At 42.7% G+C, this 14,129-nt stretch overlaps 1 protein-coding gene across 4 annotated transcripts in view; it reads right to left on the reverse strand.

Annotated features, from left to right (window-relative positions):
- LOC148013491 (C2 domain-containing protein / GRAM domain-containing protein) overlaps window positions 1-14,129 on the reverse strand; it is a 198,086-nt gene that overhangs the window by 118,640 nt on the left and 65,317 nt on the right. For all 4 annotated transcript variants that reach the window (XM_087667711.1, XM_087667709.1, XM_087667710.1 and 1 more), the window contains 2 exons: window positions 6,685-6,840; window positions 6,489-6,593 (listed from right to left, as the gene is read on the reverse strand). In XM_087667711.1, coding sequence (XP_087523837.1) covers window positions 6,489-6,593; window positions 6,685-6,840 — 261 coding nt within the window. The remainder of the gene's footprint in view (window positions 1-6,488; window positions 6,594-6,684; window positions 6,841-14,129) is intronic.

Raw genomic sequence — 14,129 nt, forward strand, 5'->3', positions numbered from 1 at the left:
ATGATTGCCTTTCTCAGTTCCTGATCCATTCCACGCAGACAAAGCAAGAGAGATTGCTGTGACTCTTAAGGGGGAAATACATAGCAAGCTAAGATGATATAGAAATGCATTTGTTCTATCATCCAGAACATCCACTACCACAAATTCACTCCAAAGTAATTCATCGTATGTAAAGGGTTCCGATAAATCGATAGAACGTATTTATTGACAGAATTCTTTTTTCTCTAAAAAAAGGCTTTAATAGATCTAATTAAATAGGAAATCAAGAGTTGTTCCTCTCACTAACGTGCAACCTCCAGCCCCTCCACAACGCTTGAGCAGCTCACCCACTTTCCAGCCGCTAGTGTAAACCCCCTCGCCCATTGTGAAGTTGTAAATATATTCAATGAAACACAGAAAAGTAGCAAGGTATGATGAATATACACTTGGAGCTACCGAAAGTAGCATGTTTTTATGTTGTTCGTGATAGTTAGGGAGAAAGTGACTCGGAAGAAAGAAAAACTGGTTTTCATGAGTTTTTACTTGTGTAAAAGGTAGTCAACATTAGCTCATTGTTTCAGATGAACGAAGCTAGTATTGGAGTCAAAGAACTATTTGGTGACGAAGAAGAGTTTGAACCATGCAATCCTGAAACCATGAGTTCAGACACTAGGCAACAAGGTTCAGGTTGTTCACACATAGGCACTTCTAGCAAGAGACTTGGACAAGCATAGCCCCACCCCATAATAGATTCACCAAAGTTTAGTGTTGTCATGGCCATGGTCAAGCTTTGAGACCCTCCCAGCAATCCCAAGTGTGGAGCCTCATTAGGGGGCTGCACCCAACCAGCATATGGTCTATCTGAAACCAGCCTTCCTTCCGTGGATGGGTGGTAATTTCCTAATTACAACTTAGTTACAGCATTAACATTTATTACAAAACTGAGAAATGCAAAATAACTTACAATCTTGGACAATGGACACCTTGTTGGCCCCAAAACTAGTGCCCCTTTTGGTATTTCTTTAACTTAATTGAAGAAAAATTTGATGTACAATGGGATTCATCATTCTCCCAATCCCTTTCGGTATTCAAACTCCCCTTGCTATCCAAAATGATCAGCAAGTCTTCAATCTAATTTGCCCCTCAATTCAGGCACTCAATTGGCCTTTATCCGCTTTGATGGAGATGGAAAATGTTCCAAATTCATTGATTTGCTAGTCCCTCCACTTGAATTTGACTGAAACAGCTTCAGCCCTGTTGAATCCAAGTCTTGGAGGTTCCATTTTTTTAGCATGCTTCCCGAGGCTGCTGGCAAACCCCAAATTCTGCTGTAGATTAGGGTTTACGGCAGAGAAATCTGAAATTTCTCAACCTCTGGTGATCTTAATGCTATAATCTTTGAAGCAAGACTATGGAAAGGCTAGGAGTTGAGAGAGAATGCTGAGGAGAGAGAAGATTCAGTCTTTCTTTGTGAAAAACTGAAGAAAATCAGTCATTTACTATTGTTGCCCTATCTCAACAGCTTGTAGATGCAAAGAACTGAAGAAAATCAATCATTTACTGTTGCTGCCCTATCTCAACAGCTTGTAGATGTTGTCATCTACTGTTGATTGGTCTTCTCCTACCCCTGGCTGCCTCAAAAGATCCTCCAATGGCTACAAATCAAACCAGCAACATCTCCTTCCTCTCTCTTATAGACTGAATGCACTAAAATACCTCTCTCGAGCCTCTAAATTTTTTGGTCTTGCATAGGCATTTTCGACAAGTGGCAGTCTTTCCAAATGGTTTTTCCAACATTATCTATAATTAAATATTAACTTTCAGTCTTTATATATTCAAAATTAATCTAATAATTATTTCGATGCCCAAAAAAATAATCTAATTGGCCAATAATTAAATTGGCTAGAAAACTTCCATTCCCGAGTATCTCTGCGCCATCTTTGACCATCAGATTAATGTTAGGTACCATTAAACGCCACTTCTCTAAGTGTCACCAACTGACACTTCTGGCCAAATGAATGATCTAGGCCAATAACTAGCACCAAATATCACTAAGTATTTGTGTAACATAACTTATAGCAACTTTTATCTTTGACATCCCGTGATTTCCTAGAGTCTCGGGCTCGTAAATTTACTCTAACCCCAATTACACCTCACATGTGCAACATTTACTTAACCATGTGATTAAAAATTAATCCACATGTTAAGTGACGTTTCAAAAATACATGTCCTCATGACACTATATATCCCTACATCCACAATAGTTTCCCCTATCACATTCCCTATCCACTCCAAAAACTCCCAACCTCCCCCTGCCGCCTTCTACCCTTACCCAATCACCCCCTTCGGCACTTCCCCTCCCCCCTTGGAAGTAACAAGATACACACCATGACCACCTCTTCTAGACAATAATAGCGTTTTATAAGGTCATCATCAAATGTGACCTACAAACCACAACGTGCCAAAGAAGAAATAGAAAGCAAATTCTTCTTGATTCCAGGCACAAACAAAGCATCCTGCAGGCGGAGAATAGAGCCATCAATGGCTGTGAGCTGAATCTCCCCAATACCACGAATAGGGTATGATGCATTATTTGCACACTGTACCGATTTCCCAACGGGAGGTGCACTAACTGAAGCAAACAAATCTCTGCGAGATGTAATATGTCTAGAAGCACCACTGTCAAAGAACCAAGTGTCAGCATCCTCTGTAGAGCTAAGTGCTCTATCGGCCCAAGAGATGTCATAACTGCAAGTGTAAAAACAATAGTCCCTGTCCACAACAAAGGACGCGGACTCACTAGCAGTGCAAGGAGTAGTAGAAACAGACATTCCTGACTCCTCCTTCTTCTCTTTGGCAATGCACTTCCTGCACTCAGTGATATAGTGGCCTGGCTTCTTACAATAATGACATTCTCTCTTTTTAGCTTGCGTCCCCCCTTGTGTCTAATTCTGCGATGTGCCTGAAGTGCCAGAACTCTGTGGAGCATGTTTCACCTTGCTGTTTTTGCCTTTCTATCTTGCCACAAAAGCCTACTCAGAGACTATAGCATCCACACTACTATTTTTCCTTGTTTGCTCCTCCTCTAGAAGCAAACTAACCAGCTGAATAAAAGTGAGTGGGTGCTCAGCAATCCTCATGGTGAGGTTCAATGCAGTATGAAAAGACAAGTACGAAGGAGGTAAGGAATTCAAGGTGGTGGATATCAACTGTGCATCCGAAAAATACTCATCTACATTCATGAGCTGCTCCCTCAAGTCTTGAATCTTATTCAAGTAATCCTGTATAGAATCACCCTCATTCATCTTCAAAGTCTCCAACTCTTTCTTCAAGAAAGAGATCCGAGTCTCATTCTTTCCTGCAAACATATGCTCCAAAGTCAACCATGCATCTCGTGAAGAAGATGATGAACAAATGTGAGGGATGATGGACCACTGAACTACCAGAGCAATCAGCGCCAAGGCCTGTGCATCACGCGTGCACCATGGGGAGAAGGAGTAACGGGACCTACAACTCTCGGTCGAGTTTCCTCTCCACTGACATAATCCCATAAATTATTGGCCACTAATACATTCTTCATCATGAATGACCATAGCGAGTAATTGTTTCCGTCCAATCTGTCTTCCTTGGATACATACGTAAAGACATCACCTCCCTGATTTGCCATGATGACAAATTTCCAAAGACAAATGAGCAATGTCAAAGCAGTAAGGACTGGAAATCTGCAAATTTCCAGATATTGCAGCAAACACTCTTCTGCAATTAATGTGCAAGGGCATACTCTGTCAAAAACTGTCTCTTAATGCACGCTTCCCAAGGTGCAAATAGTGCTCAGCAACATTGTTATATCAACATCCCCAAAATTTTTGCCAAAATTTCTGTCAAAACAGTCTTTCTGTGACTGTAACAGCAGTTCATATGCAACTGTCCTCAAAATACACAAAAGCCCCAAAATTTCTGATGAACCAGTCAAAAAATGTGCATCAAATGTATTGCACACCTGTATCCTGTATGCTGTGCCTGCTGCGTATGAACCTCCTCTTCCAGAACTTTGTTCTGGACTAAAAATAAAAAAAATTGTTAAAAAATACCTGACGTGGACTGCAGGCTGACGGTCGCTGATCAAACGGTGTCGGGCAGGACTGCTGACGTGCCAGAGACAGGCGGCCACCAGCAGGTGGCGATTTAGACAGGCGGCACTGGCGCTGGCGTCGATTCAGATAGACGAATGGGCTTCAAGCAAGGGGCGCAGGAAACGGGTGGCCCTGGAGACAGGTCACGCTGGTGACAGGCGGCGCCCAGACCTGACGAGCTGGAGCTGCACGCTGGCGACTGGAGGCAAACATGCTGGAGCAGGCAAACGAGCTGGAGCAGGAGGCGGCGTCTGAATCTGCGCGCTGGAGACAGGCAGCGCTCCACAGGCAGACGAGCTGAAGGCAGACGAGCTGGAGGCTGACGACGCCTAGGCCTGCTGGCGACTGACGAGCGCCCTGTGCACGCTGAGCAGACGCAGGGCTGAGGACACGTTTGGCTGAGATGGCGGCTCCTGCAGGTGCAGTGGAAGCACGCAGGTACAGGGCGAAACTGATGGGGGCTGCAGACAGTGGGAGCTTCAGTCTGCAGACTGCAGACTGCTCTGATACCAAATGTGAGATGGAAGGATCGAGGTGCAGCTGAGATTCAGTAGACAGTGTGAGAGTGAGAGACAGAGTGAAGCACGACACCCAAGAGAATAGACTAAAAGAGTGTGTAACCAGAAAGTACAAAGTACAACCCTTAAACTTAGGGTTGTAGGGGGTGTTCACACCCAACACACACTAAGTGCCCATAAGTGTGTAACATAAGCACATAAGACAATAAGACTATAAGTCTGGGGGAAAAAACCTCTCCTACCGAGAGTCAAAAAGTGCCCCAGTGTCCTACTGATCACTGACACTCCCATATGAGCGTAGGCGTAAGTGAGGCGTGAGTCAAATACCCAACAGATCTCATGAAGGTTACCATGGCCTTGCTAGGCTTTCTACAAAGCAATGTATCTATATTGTTTCAAACCTTTGAAGGACAGCAAGCAGTAGGGTTATTATAGGGGGAGAAGGAGAGGAGTTCCACCTTGAGAGATCTGTCATATTATATATAAACTTCAAAGGCACTCTCAAGTTAGAGAGTTTGTGGATTGAGGGGTCTCATGCTACTTGTGCAAACAGAGATGGACCTACTAGACTCAAGGGGTGCAGATATATGTTGACGATGATTTGGTGACACCATAGAGGGTGAAATTGGCTTTGGAGGTGTTTCGCACAGCAGTAGGTGAGAAAATCAACCAGCATAGGTTAATTGGTTCTCTCACATATCTTCATTCATGTATGCTTTGAAAAGTTTGCTTGGGCTTCAAATGGGTGAGTAAAATAGTCAAATAGAAGTTTATCCATGTGGATACAGCAACCTATGACAGTACAGAGTATGCCCAAACATGGAACAAATGGTATCAAGGCTTGCCGAAACATCAAGCATCTGACAGCCTATTGATTTGAGATAGTATCACAGGATTCATTTGCTATCATCAAAAAATAATCAAAAACCAAGCTCTAAGGAAGTACACATGGGTGTGTAATCCTCAAACTGAAAGCACTAAAGAAGTTGTCTAATAGACTTGGACTTTGTCATGATTGTGCCCCCCTCAATGGTGGCAAATGGGATACCCAATATTTATGTTTTTCATTGTGTTACACAACGCAACTTACAGACATGAACATAACTTTCACTGGGAGACAAGGGTCATCTTGTGTATATGTCGCTCCAATATAGTGTTCATGAACTTTCAAGGGTCAAGGAAGTAGAGCATGCCAGAAACAAGCAAAAAATTAAATATCACCTTTATTTAGCCTTAGAATTTCACTCTTCAACCGCCACCACTAAAGTTACAAGACAATATCTTTAATCATACAAACTTTAAGTTACTAATGTGGCAATCAATAAATAAGATATGGAGCATCATATTATACGTATGACCTCTCAAAGAATCAACTTGCTTCCAAGTGTATGGAAGCTTTTGTCAATAACTTTTTTCATCATATCTGCAACTTCACAATTTCAGGGTCTTTCTCCCTTAGATTTTTGTCTAATTCCAGTTAGAATAACTCTGTGTTCATGGACTTGTAGCCAGGAACAGATCATGTAATATGCATTTTCTTGGTCTCATTAACAAGGTAGATTAGCTCTCTTCATATTGTAGAGAAGACCAAACTTAAATAAACAACATCCACATCTACACTACACTAAGGTCAACTAAGATGGGAAACAAGACAAGCAATGTGCTGTGGCTCAGTAGATTGTTGCTTGGTGATGTACTGTGTCTCAGATTGTTTCTTGGTTCTCCAACATTCTAATCTTTTACTGACTCAGATGATCAAGGGGAAAAGGTACAACTAACCATTTTGGAAAGAAAAGCTGGAGCAGGAAACAATTTAAATAATGATGTTCAAACTACCAAGGCACACAGAAGCACAAACCTTCAAATCAGTATCCTTCCGCTCTGCTCGAAAGTGGGCTGTAAAATTTGACTCATCGCTCAAAAAAACCTTGAAAAATGTTTCAGCAGTACAAGGGAAATCTACCTGAAATATAAAGTTACCTTACATAAATAATTTAAATCATAAGACGAATTGCATGTAGTTTGTCTAACTGCCAATCTCAAGCACCAATCACCTTTACAATGCTAACAAGCACCTCCTCTTTAATGAAAGGCTGACCCTTCTTATCTTCCCCAGATTTGAGTTCATACTCTGCAGTTAAGGCTGCTAAGGCAGCTGCACTCTCCTTGAACGAACTACTATGTGCTCTTATAGCAGATTGCCTTTGTTCCTATTAAAGCCAAGTCAATGATTGGTTAAGTTTCCCTACCAACAATCAGTCTCTGTTCTTTGAATCCCCACTGTGTAAACCTCTAAACTTTTTTCCTAATTTTTATGTTGTTTTAACATGCTGAGTGCCAAAACAGACCAATCAAACATTTATGGGTATATAACTAAAAAAAGACACAGCAAAAAGTGCTAGGAAAACATAGGCAACTAATTTCAGACAGAAACTACAAATAGCTTAACATCTATTACTCTCAGTATAACAACTAAGCTTAGTGCTGAGTGAACAGAATATACATACAGAAACATAGAAGAGACAAGAAACACAAACAGATAAGCACAATTCCATGAGAAGAGTAGAGTTGTATTTAACGCTGCAAAAAGCCTTACTGAAAAGAGCTAAGAAAACATGGGCAACTAATTTCAGACAGAAACCACAAATATCTTTACATCTATTACTCTCAGTATAACAACTACACTTACTGCTGAACGAACAGAATATATGGTCAGAAAAATAGAAGAGACCAGAGACACAAACAGATAAGCACTTTTCCATGAGAACAGTAGGCTTGTGTTTAACACCCTGAAAAGCCACACTGCATACAAGACAATAAATAAGACACAAACAAGGTCACCAAATCAGCCAAACTCATTTTACACCTATATATTCAATAGATCAGAATCCAGAGGCACTCGTTGTGGTCAAAATTCTAGACTGACTCTACCTTTAACAGTCCTAGTGGCCAATATTATGGCGCTTAGCTTTTCTAGCATTTCCACCTTGACCCCATACTTGCAAATATATTGTCCACATGCTATGGTTGAGCTTTAACTAAGGAAAAAAGCAATTGCATTACATAAATCAGGGATAGGAGAGGTGAAACAATAAGATTGTGACACTCAATGAGCTGAAAACTCAAGAAAATTTCTTGATTATGTCCCAACAATGGAACCATGAAACCAGCCTTTGAACCAAAGGCAGTGAAACTTTAACTTCCGAGCACTTGATCTTAAATACAGAAATTCCGCAATAAGAAAAGAAAAAAACAAACAATGAAGCTAAATTGTTATATCTTGGACATTTTGATGGGCACTAGCAGCATACAAAGTCTTGAGCGTGTCCCATGCCATACCACCAGCCCACACCATCCCAATGTATGGATGTGTTGGCCTACATGCTAAGAGTCCAAGGGTGGTGATCACATAATGATGTGCATGAATGGGCCTTGAGTCCTATAAATAGGACTTCGCTGCCTTAACCCTACCATGCCCTAAATAGGAAATTTATTGGTGTGGATCTTACTCATATCTGAGAATTATGGGTCATGGGGAGCTTCCGCTTCCATTTCCACTAGAGGTGGGGATCTTCATGATTCATAAGTCCCATAATGGCAAGGTACACCTATTGGCAACTTGAAGGGGCCAAACCACTTCTCCTTCAATCTGCTCACTCTAGTAGATGGTCCAAGACCCACCTGGAGGGTGTCATCGCAAGACTAGGTAACAGAGCATGTTTCATAGTAGCTAGGAGAGGCAAGGATGGAGTTGCTTTTGGAGTAAACCCCTAGCATAATAGGCATCAACTGGTGCTGGTGTAGAGTTCCTCACCTCTGCATCCTCATTCCCACCTTGCCATAATGGTGCCTACCATTGGATATGATTATTAGGAGGCTCACCTCACAACATGGCTCATGAAGGTGCACTCTGCGGTTCAAAGTGCAAACATTGCTCTCCTTCTACTCCCACAAGTCACAATGGGGGAGTGGAATTTCCTCTCTAAACCAGCCACCAAGGGCCACTACATGTGTGAGGATATGCTAGGGTTTGCAAAAGAAAACATTGAGTGTACAACCATAACTAAAACAGAAACATAAAAACACAAAACGCAATACGCAAAAACACAAATAGAGAAGAAAGAGAGTGCTGAAGTGAATGAATGAATGAGAGAGTGTAAAAGATGCTCAAGAGGAGAGTTATCCGATAGCTGATGACTCCCGCAAGAGTAGGCTTAGGGAGGTATCGATGTGTGTCGCCCACCAGAGATAGATCCTGAGTGTTGTAACCACCAATTGAAGTAAAGGCAAATGAAGGAACTCTCCTAGCCAAGTGCTTGGATCCTAGGTCAAGACCATGTGCTAATTGCAGTGATTTTGGCCACAATGCAATGCATTACAAATGCCAAGACATTTTCCAAACCCACAACCATATAATCAGCCATACTACCTAGGGAATAGGCCACCGAACTTTGGAAGGGGAGCTCCATTAGCTCTCCCAACACCCAACGACTCAAAGCCAGCCATCCCTAAGATAGACATCAACCCACAAGGATACCTGGACTTCTTGGACCAATTGTGACCCATCCATCAAGCGACACTCTGATACATTACATAGAGGAGACGAACGAGGATGAAGTATACGTGAACCCTTACATCTCGTACTGCAAAAAAAACACTTGCTATAGATGATGATGGCATCAACAAGTTAGGGCAAATCATAGTCTATAGGAGCAACCAAGCAAAAGGGCAATAGCTAGAGATAACTATGGTAGCAAGTTGAATGAGGTGCCTAATGGATAGAGGCTAAGAAGAACTAGGGTAACTTGCAAAACAAGGGATGGGGACAACCTCCTATTTATAGATGTGGATCCTTCCAAAGTTTGGATGTTTGCTTATGGATATAGAAACTTTGGTAATCTTTCAGTTTTGGGGATTTTTATAAGCTAATGAAAATTTAATGTGTAATGCATCTTTTTTAGTGTAACACCAGGTCTCCCAGTTTTCCATCTTGTTTGACTCCGGCCATGAGCCTCTTCAACAAATCCTAGACTTTTCCCATGAGCATACACCTAGCATCCTAGAATCTAAAAAGCCTCCATTTCAATGAAGCACAAGGTCCTAAGAAGCTAATTGTCTAGCAAGAGCTGCACTAGCCCTTGCAAGACGCATTGGCATCCTTCTTCTTCAAGAGCATAAACTCTCCCCCTCCCAAGCCAACATAGTTAGCAAAGTGCTTCTAGGAGGCTCCCACATCTTTTGGAAATACTCTATCAGCACCCATGGCCAAAGCGGTGGAGTATGCACCTCATTTGGGCAAAGAGTTTTTTGTTCTGTGTATGGGGGTCATGGGACTATTGTTGTAGGTAGAGCCTTATGGGTGTGTTAGAGATTAACCATCCCCTATACTAGCATTTCTCAGGCTACTATTGGTGCCGGCAATTATCTAGAAGGTACTCCCGAGGGGCCTTAAGCGTTTCTCCTATCAGTTTTGTAGGCATTTCCGGCAGTAACAGTGTTCGGGCACCTTTTCAAGTAGGCAACTGCCACATGGCAGGCAGGCTGGTCAGCACAGACTATTTTATGCATTTATGATGCTGTCAACTGGTTATGATCAGGCTGGCCAGTTTTTGCTGGCCAACCGCATTATTTTATGCCTTTTTATTTGGGCTATTTATGCCCCACTAGCAGCCTGCCCTCCTCGCTTGCTTTTCAGATTTTGGTGGGAGAGATTCAGCTCAAAGAGAGATGTCAATAGCCCTTGTATATCTGCCCTCATCATTTCAGCATTCACTGATTGCAAATTTCTGTGTTCTTCTATCTCTTTTCTCTCTCCCCTTCTCTTTTGTTCATTGTCTTTCAATCTTGTCTCCATATGCTTCCGCATCCGCTACACATTGACATGGTATCAAAGTAGTGTAGAGGGGCTGATTGGTTGTGGGCAAACCTGATCGGGAGGATTCTTCGCGACAAAAGTTTGAGTTTTCAGCCTTTGGAGGCTCTAGTGAACAATTTATGCACGGAGAAGGAGAGAAGTTATTGATTTCGGCAGGTCCTTGCTGTTCGTGAAGGAGGAAAGACTGTGTTTTCAGCCTTTTGCTAGAGATTTTTAGTTTTCATTGTCTCAAGCATAGGTGAAACTCTTTGAGGACAAGCGGAGGAAGTTCTAGCAGGCACTGACACCACACACGGAGTCAGAGGGGGCTGCCCTTGTTTTTGTGCAAGTCATTCCATTTACAAATGTTGAGTGAGATTGATGCGGAGTTTCAAGCTATTATGGACCATAAGGTACTCATGTTGCTAGCTCTTCCTTCAGATCAAAAGCTTGATGAGGAGAATTACTACCTATGGCCGGTAATGATGCTTGCCATCTTGGAGTCTTATGATTTAGTGGGGCTCGTGACCGAGGTTATAGAGCATCCTACAGCTCGTGATGCCTCTAAGCTTGTTTCAGATGAGAAAGTCGAGTTGATGCAAGTACATGCACATTGGGACAAATTGAATGCCCATATTCATTCTTTCCTCTTTCTCTCTTGCACTCCAGCTGTCATTGCTCACATTGAGCACTTGACCGTGGCTCAGGACACATGGCTGGAGCTTGATCAAATGTACAATTGGATGACCGTAATGAAGCGGGTGCCTTTGGAGGTTTAGATAAGGACCTTGAGTCCTAGTAAGTCTTATTCTATATGGGAGTATGTCAATAAGCTTCGGCAATTGCAAATGCAAGTCCAAAATGCAAGAAAGGCAATTACCTTGAAGGACATGGTGAAAACTCTACTTTCTCAGTTACTGCCCTAATTTAGTGCATTTTTCTCCACTTTGATTGCTTCAAGATGGATTGAGACTCTTCATTGGGAAGAGTGAGGAGCAATTGAAAGGGAAAAATACTTCCAAATCGGAGGCATTGACAAGTGAGTCCTCTCAAAAGAAGGGGAAGGACCAAAAGAAGGAGGAGGAAGACAAGTTGAACAAGGACAAAGAAAAGGATTCTACTTGTCACATTTGTGGCAAGACAAGTCACTAAAAGAAGGATTGCCCCAACAAGGAGAAAAAGGACAAGGAGAAGAAGAAGTCTTCAAAGGATTCAAGAGCGATGGCTGCTCCCTCATGAGCTACCTTTCTCCACTTGGCGGTGATTGAGGCATCGATCCCTCGGGCTTATGATGATGCATGCATTGATGATCCCACACCCTCGTGAGTGGATTGTTCACAATGGTGCCTCTCGGAAGAAGACTCCTTCTGCAGCAGGTGTTGCCCATTTGCAGGCTTCGCATGGGCAAATTCTCATTGGCAATAGCTCTTCTATTCCTATTCAAGGGAGGGGTAACATACAACTTATTCCAAATGGGCAGGGTGGTTCCCATACTTCAAAGATGCTTTATGTGCCAAGCTTGGGTTACCATCTAATTTTGATACACAAGATTTGTGCCCTTGGCCTCTTGGTTGAGTTTAACAAGGATTCCTTTCAGATTCTCGATTGTGGATCGAGACAAGTGCTTACTTTTGGATATGAGGAGAATGGATTCTACAAGCTAAGGTCTCCTTCTATCTTAACTTCTCTTCCTCTTACCTATCAAATACAATCTGAGCTTTGGTAGGCTCGGTTTGGCCACTTAAATTATGATTACCTTGGCACAGGTCATCACACATTAGAGTACAAACAAGCTCGGTAGTATGTGCCTGGTTCCTCCAAGATCGCCCTGGACCATCCTCTAGGCTGCCACTCCTTAGGAACCCCCTCAATCCTTGAATCACAGTGTGTGTCTTGAACCCAACAAGGAGGAGACTGGATCTCTTCTCATTGCATTCCATTTGCTAAAGTCTCTAGAACATCCACCAGCGAGTTGGGGAAGCCGATGGGAAAGTAATTTCATCATCTGAAGATGAAGCATCTCCATCAAGCACAGGCTCCAAAGATACAATCCCTGGAGTCCAACTATCTCCTGGATCTCCAAGCACAGGGTGCTCCTCACCCCCCTCTAGGGGTGGAACCTCCATGAACTAAGCATTTGACTTATGTAAACATCCTACTTAATAGGACTATACAATCGGTGACCCTGGGACTACAAGCTATAGCCCACAAACACTTGTCTTTGCAAAGCCACTTAAAATTTATCGTGCTATCTTCGAGATGTAGACATAGGCATCACACCCAAAAACCCGAAATAAGAAACATCAGGATTAGACCCGAAATACACCCCATAGGGTGTCATGCTAGCAATAGCTAAAGTGGGGGATCGATAAAGGATGTGGACTATAGTAGCTGCAACCTTGGCCCAAAGACACTAAGGTGTCTGTCTATGCTCCATCATGGTGCGAGCCATCTCAATCACACTTCGGTTCTTCCGCTCCAATATGCCATTTTCTTAAGGTATGTTTGTATTTGCAAACTCCTAGTGGATACCATGATCTGCAAAAAACTTAGCAAGCTCATTAGAAACAAATTCTCATCGCTTATCTGATTGTAATGTCTTCAGTTTTCATTGTGATCAGTTCTTCTCAAAAAGTAACCAATCCTTGAAGTGGGAGAAAGCCTCCAACTTTAGCTGCAAAAAATCAACCAAATCAGCCTATGTCATCTTGTTAAAATCGTCCACAATCAACATGAAATACAAGCTCCCCTTAAGGGACCCCATCCTCATAGGTCCACAAAGATCCATAGAAACAAGCTCTAAGGTTATTGAAGACCGCCTCGAAGCCTTGTTGGGAATGGCATCATGATGTTGTTTTCCATGAATGCAAGATGCACATGGTTGCTGGCTTACCACAATGTTTGCTAGCATACCTTGAACAAGTTGTTTCCTAGATGCCTTCCAATCATAGCATTGGAAGAAGACTATGGAGTAGGAGTCGAATGCTATTGAGCGGGGTACTTGAGATCTTGTGCCTCGGCCCGTTCATAGAAAGATGGTTGATGTAAAATGGGTCTTCAAGACCAAATACCACAATTATGGTACTCCGTATAAGCACAAGGCATGGCTCATTGCAAAGAGCTTCGCACAGCCACCAGGGGTGGATTTCCATGACACGTTTGCACCTACAGCTCGAATGGCTACCATTAGAACCGTTCTTGCCTTAACCAGCCATAGGAGATAGCTCATTTATCAACTTGATGTAAAGTCTGCCTTCCTCAATGGTGATTTGAAGGACGAGATCTATGTTGAGCAGCTTCCTGGGTTTTCCTCATCACATGGACAAGTTTATAGGTTGAAGAAGGCCCTTTAAGATGGAGGGATGTAAGGCCATTTCTACTCCTATGGATCCAAACTGGAAGGCTTCGGCCCATGCAGATTCTCTGACGGCAGATGCTAACCGCTACAAGCAATTGATTGGGTCCTTGATTTGGCTTCTTAACACTCGGTTTGATTTGTGCTTTCCTGTAGGTTTGTTAGCCGAGTTCATGAGTGAACCCAAGGTGGTACATTAAAAGGTTGCTGTGTGGATTTTGCAGTTCCTATGGGAGACCCCCGATCTTGGTATTCATTATCCAACCGGTACTAGAGATTTGCCTTTGGTT

This window comes from Lygodium microphyllum, chromosome 26 (assembly GCF_053477565.2).
Source record: "Lygodium microphyllum isolate KBCC chromosome 26, Lygodium_microphyllum_v1.1.10, whole genome shotgun sequence".
In the NCBI taxonomy this organism is placed as follows: domain Eukaryota; kingdom Viridiplantae; phylum Streptophyta; class Polypodiopsida; order Schizaeales; family Lygodiaceae; genus Lygodium; species Lygodium microphyllum.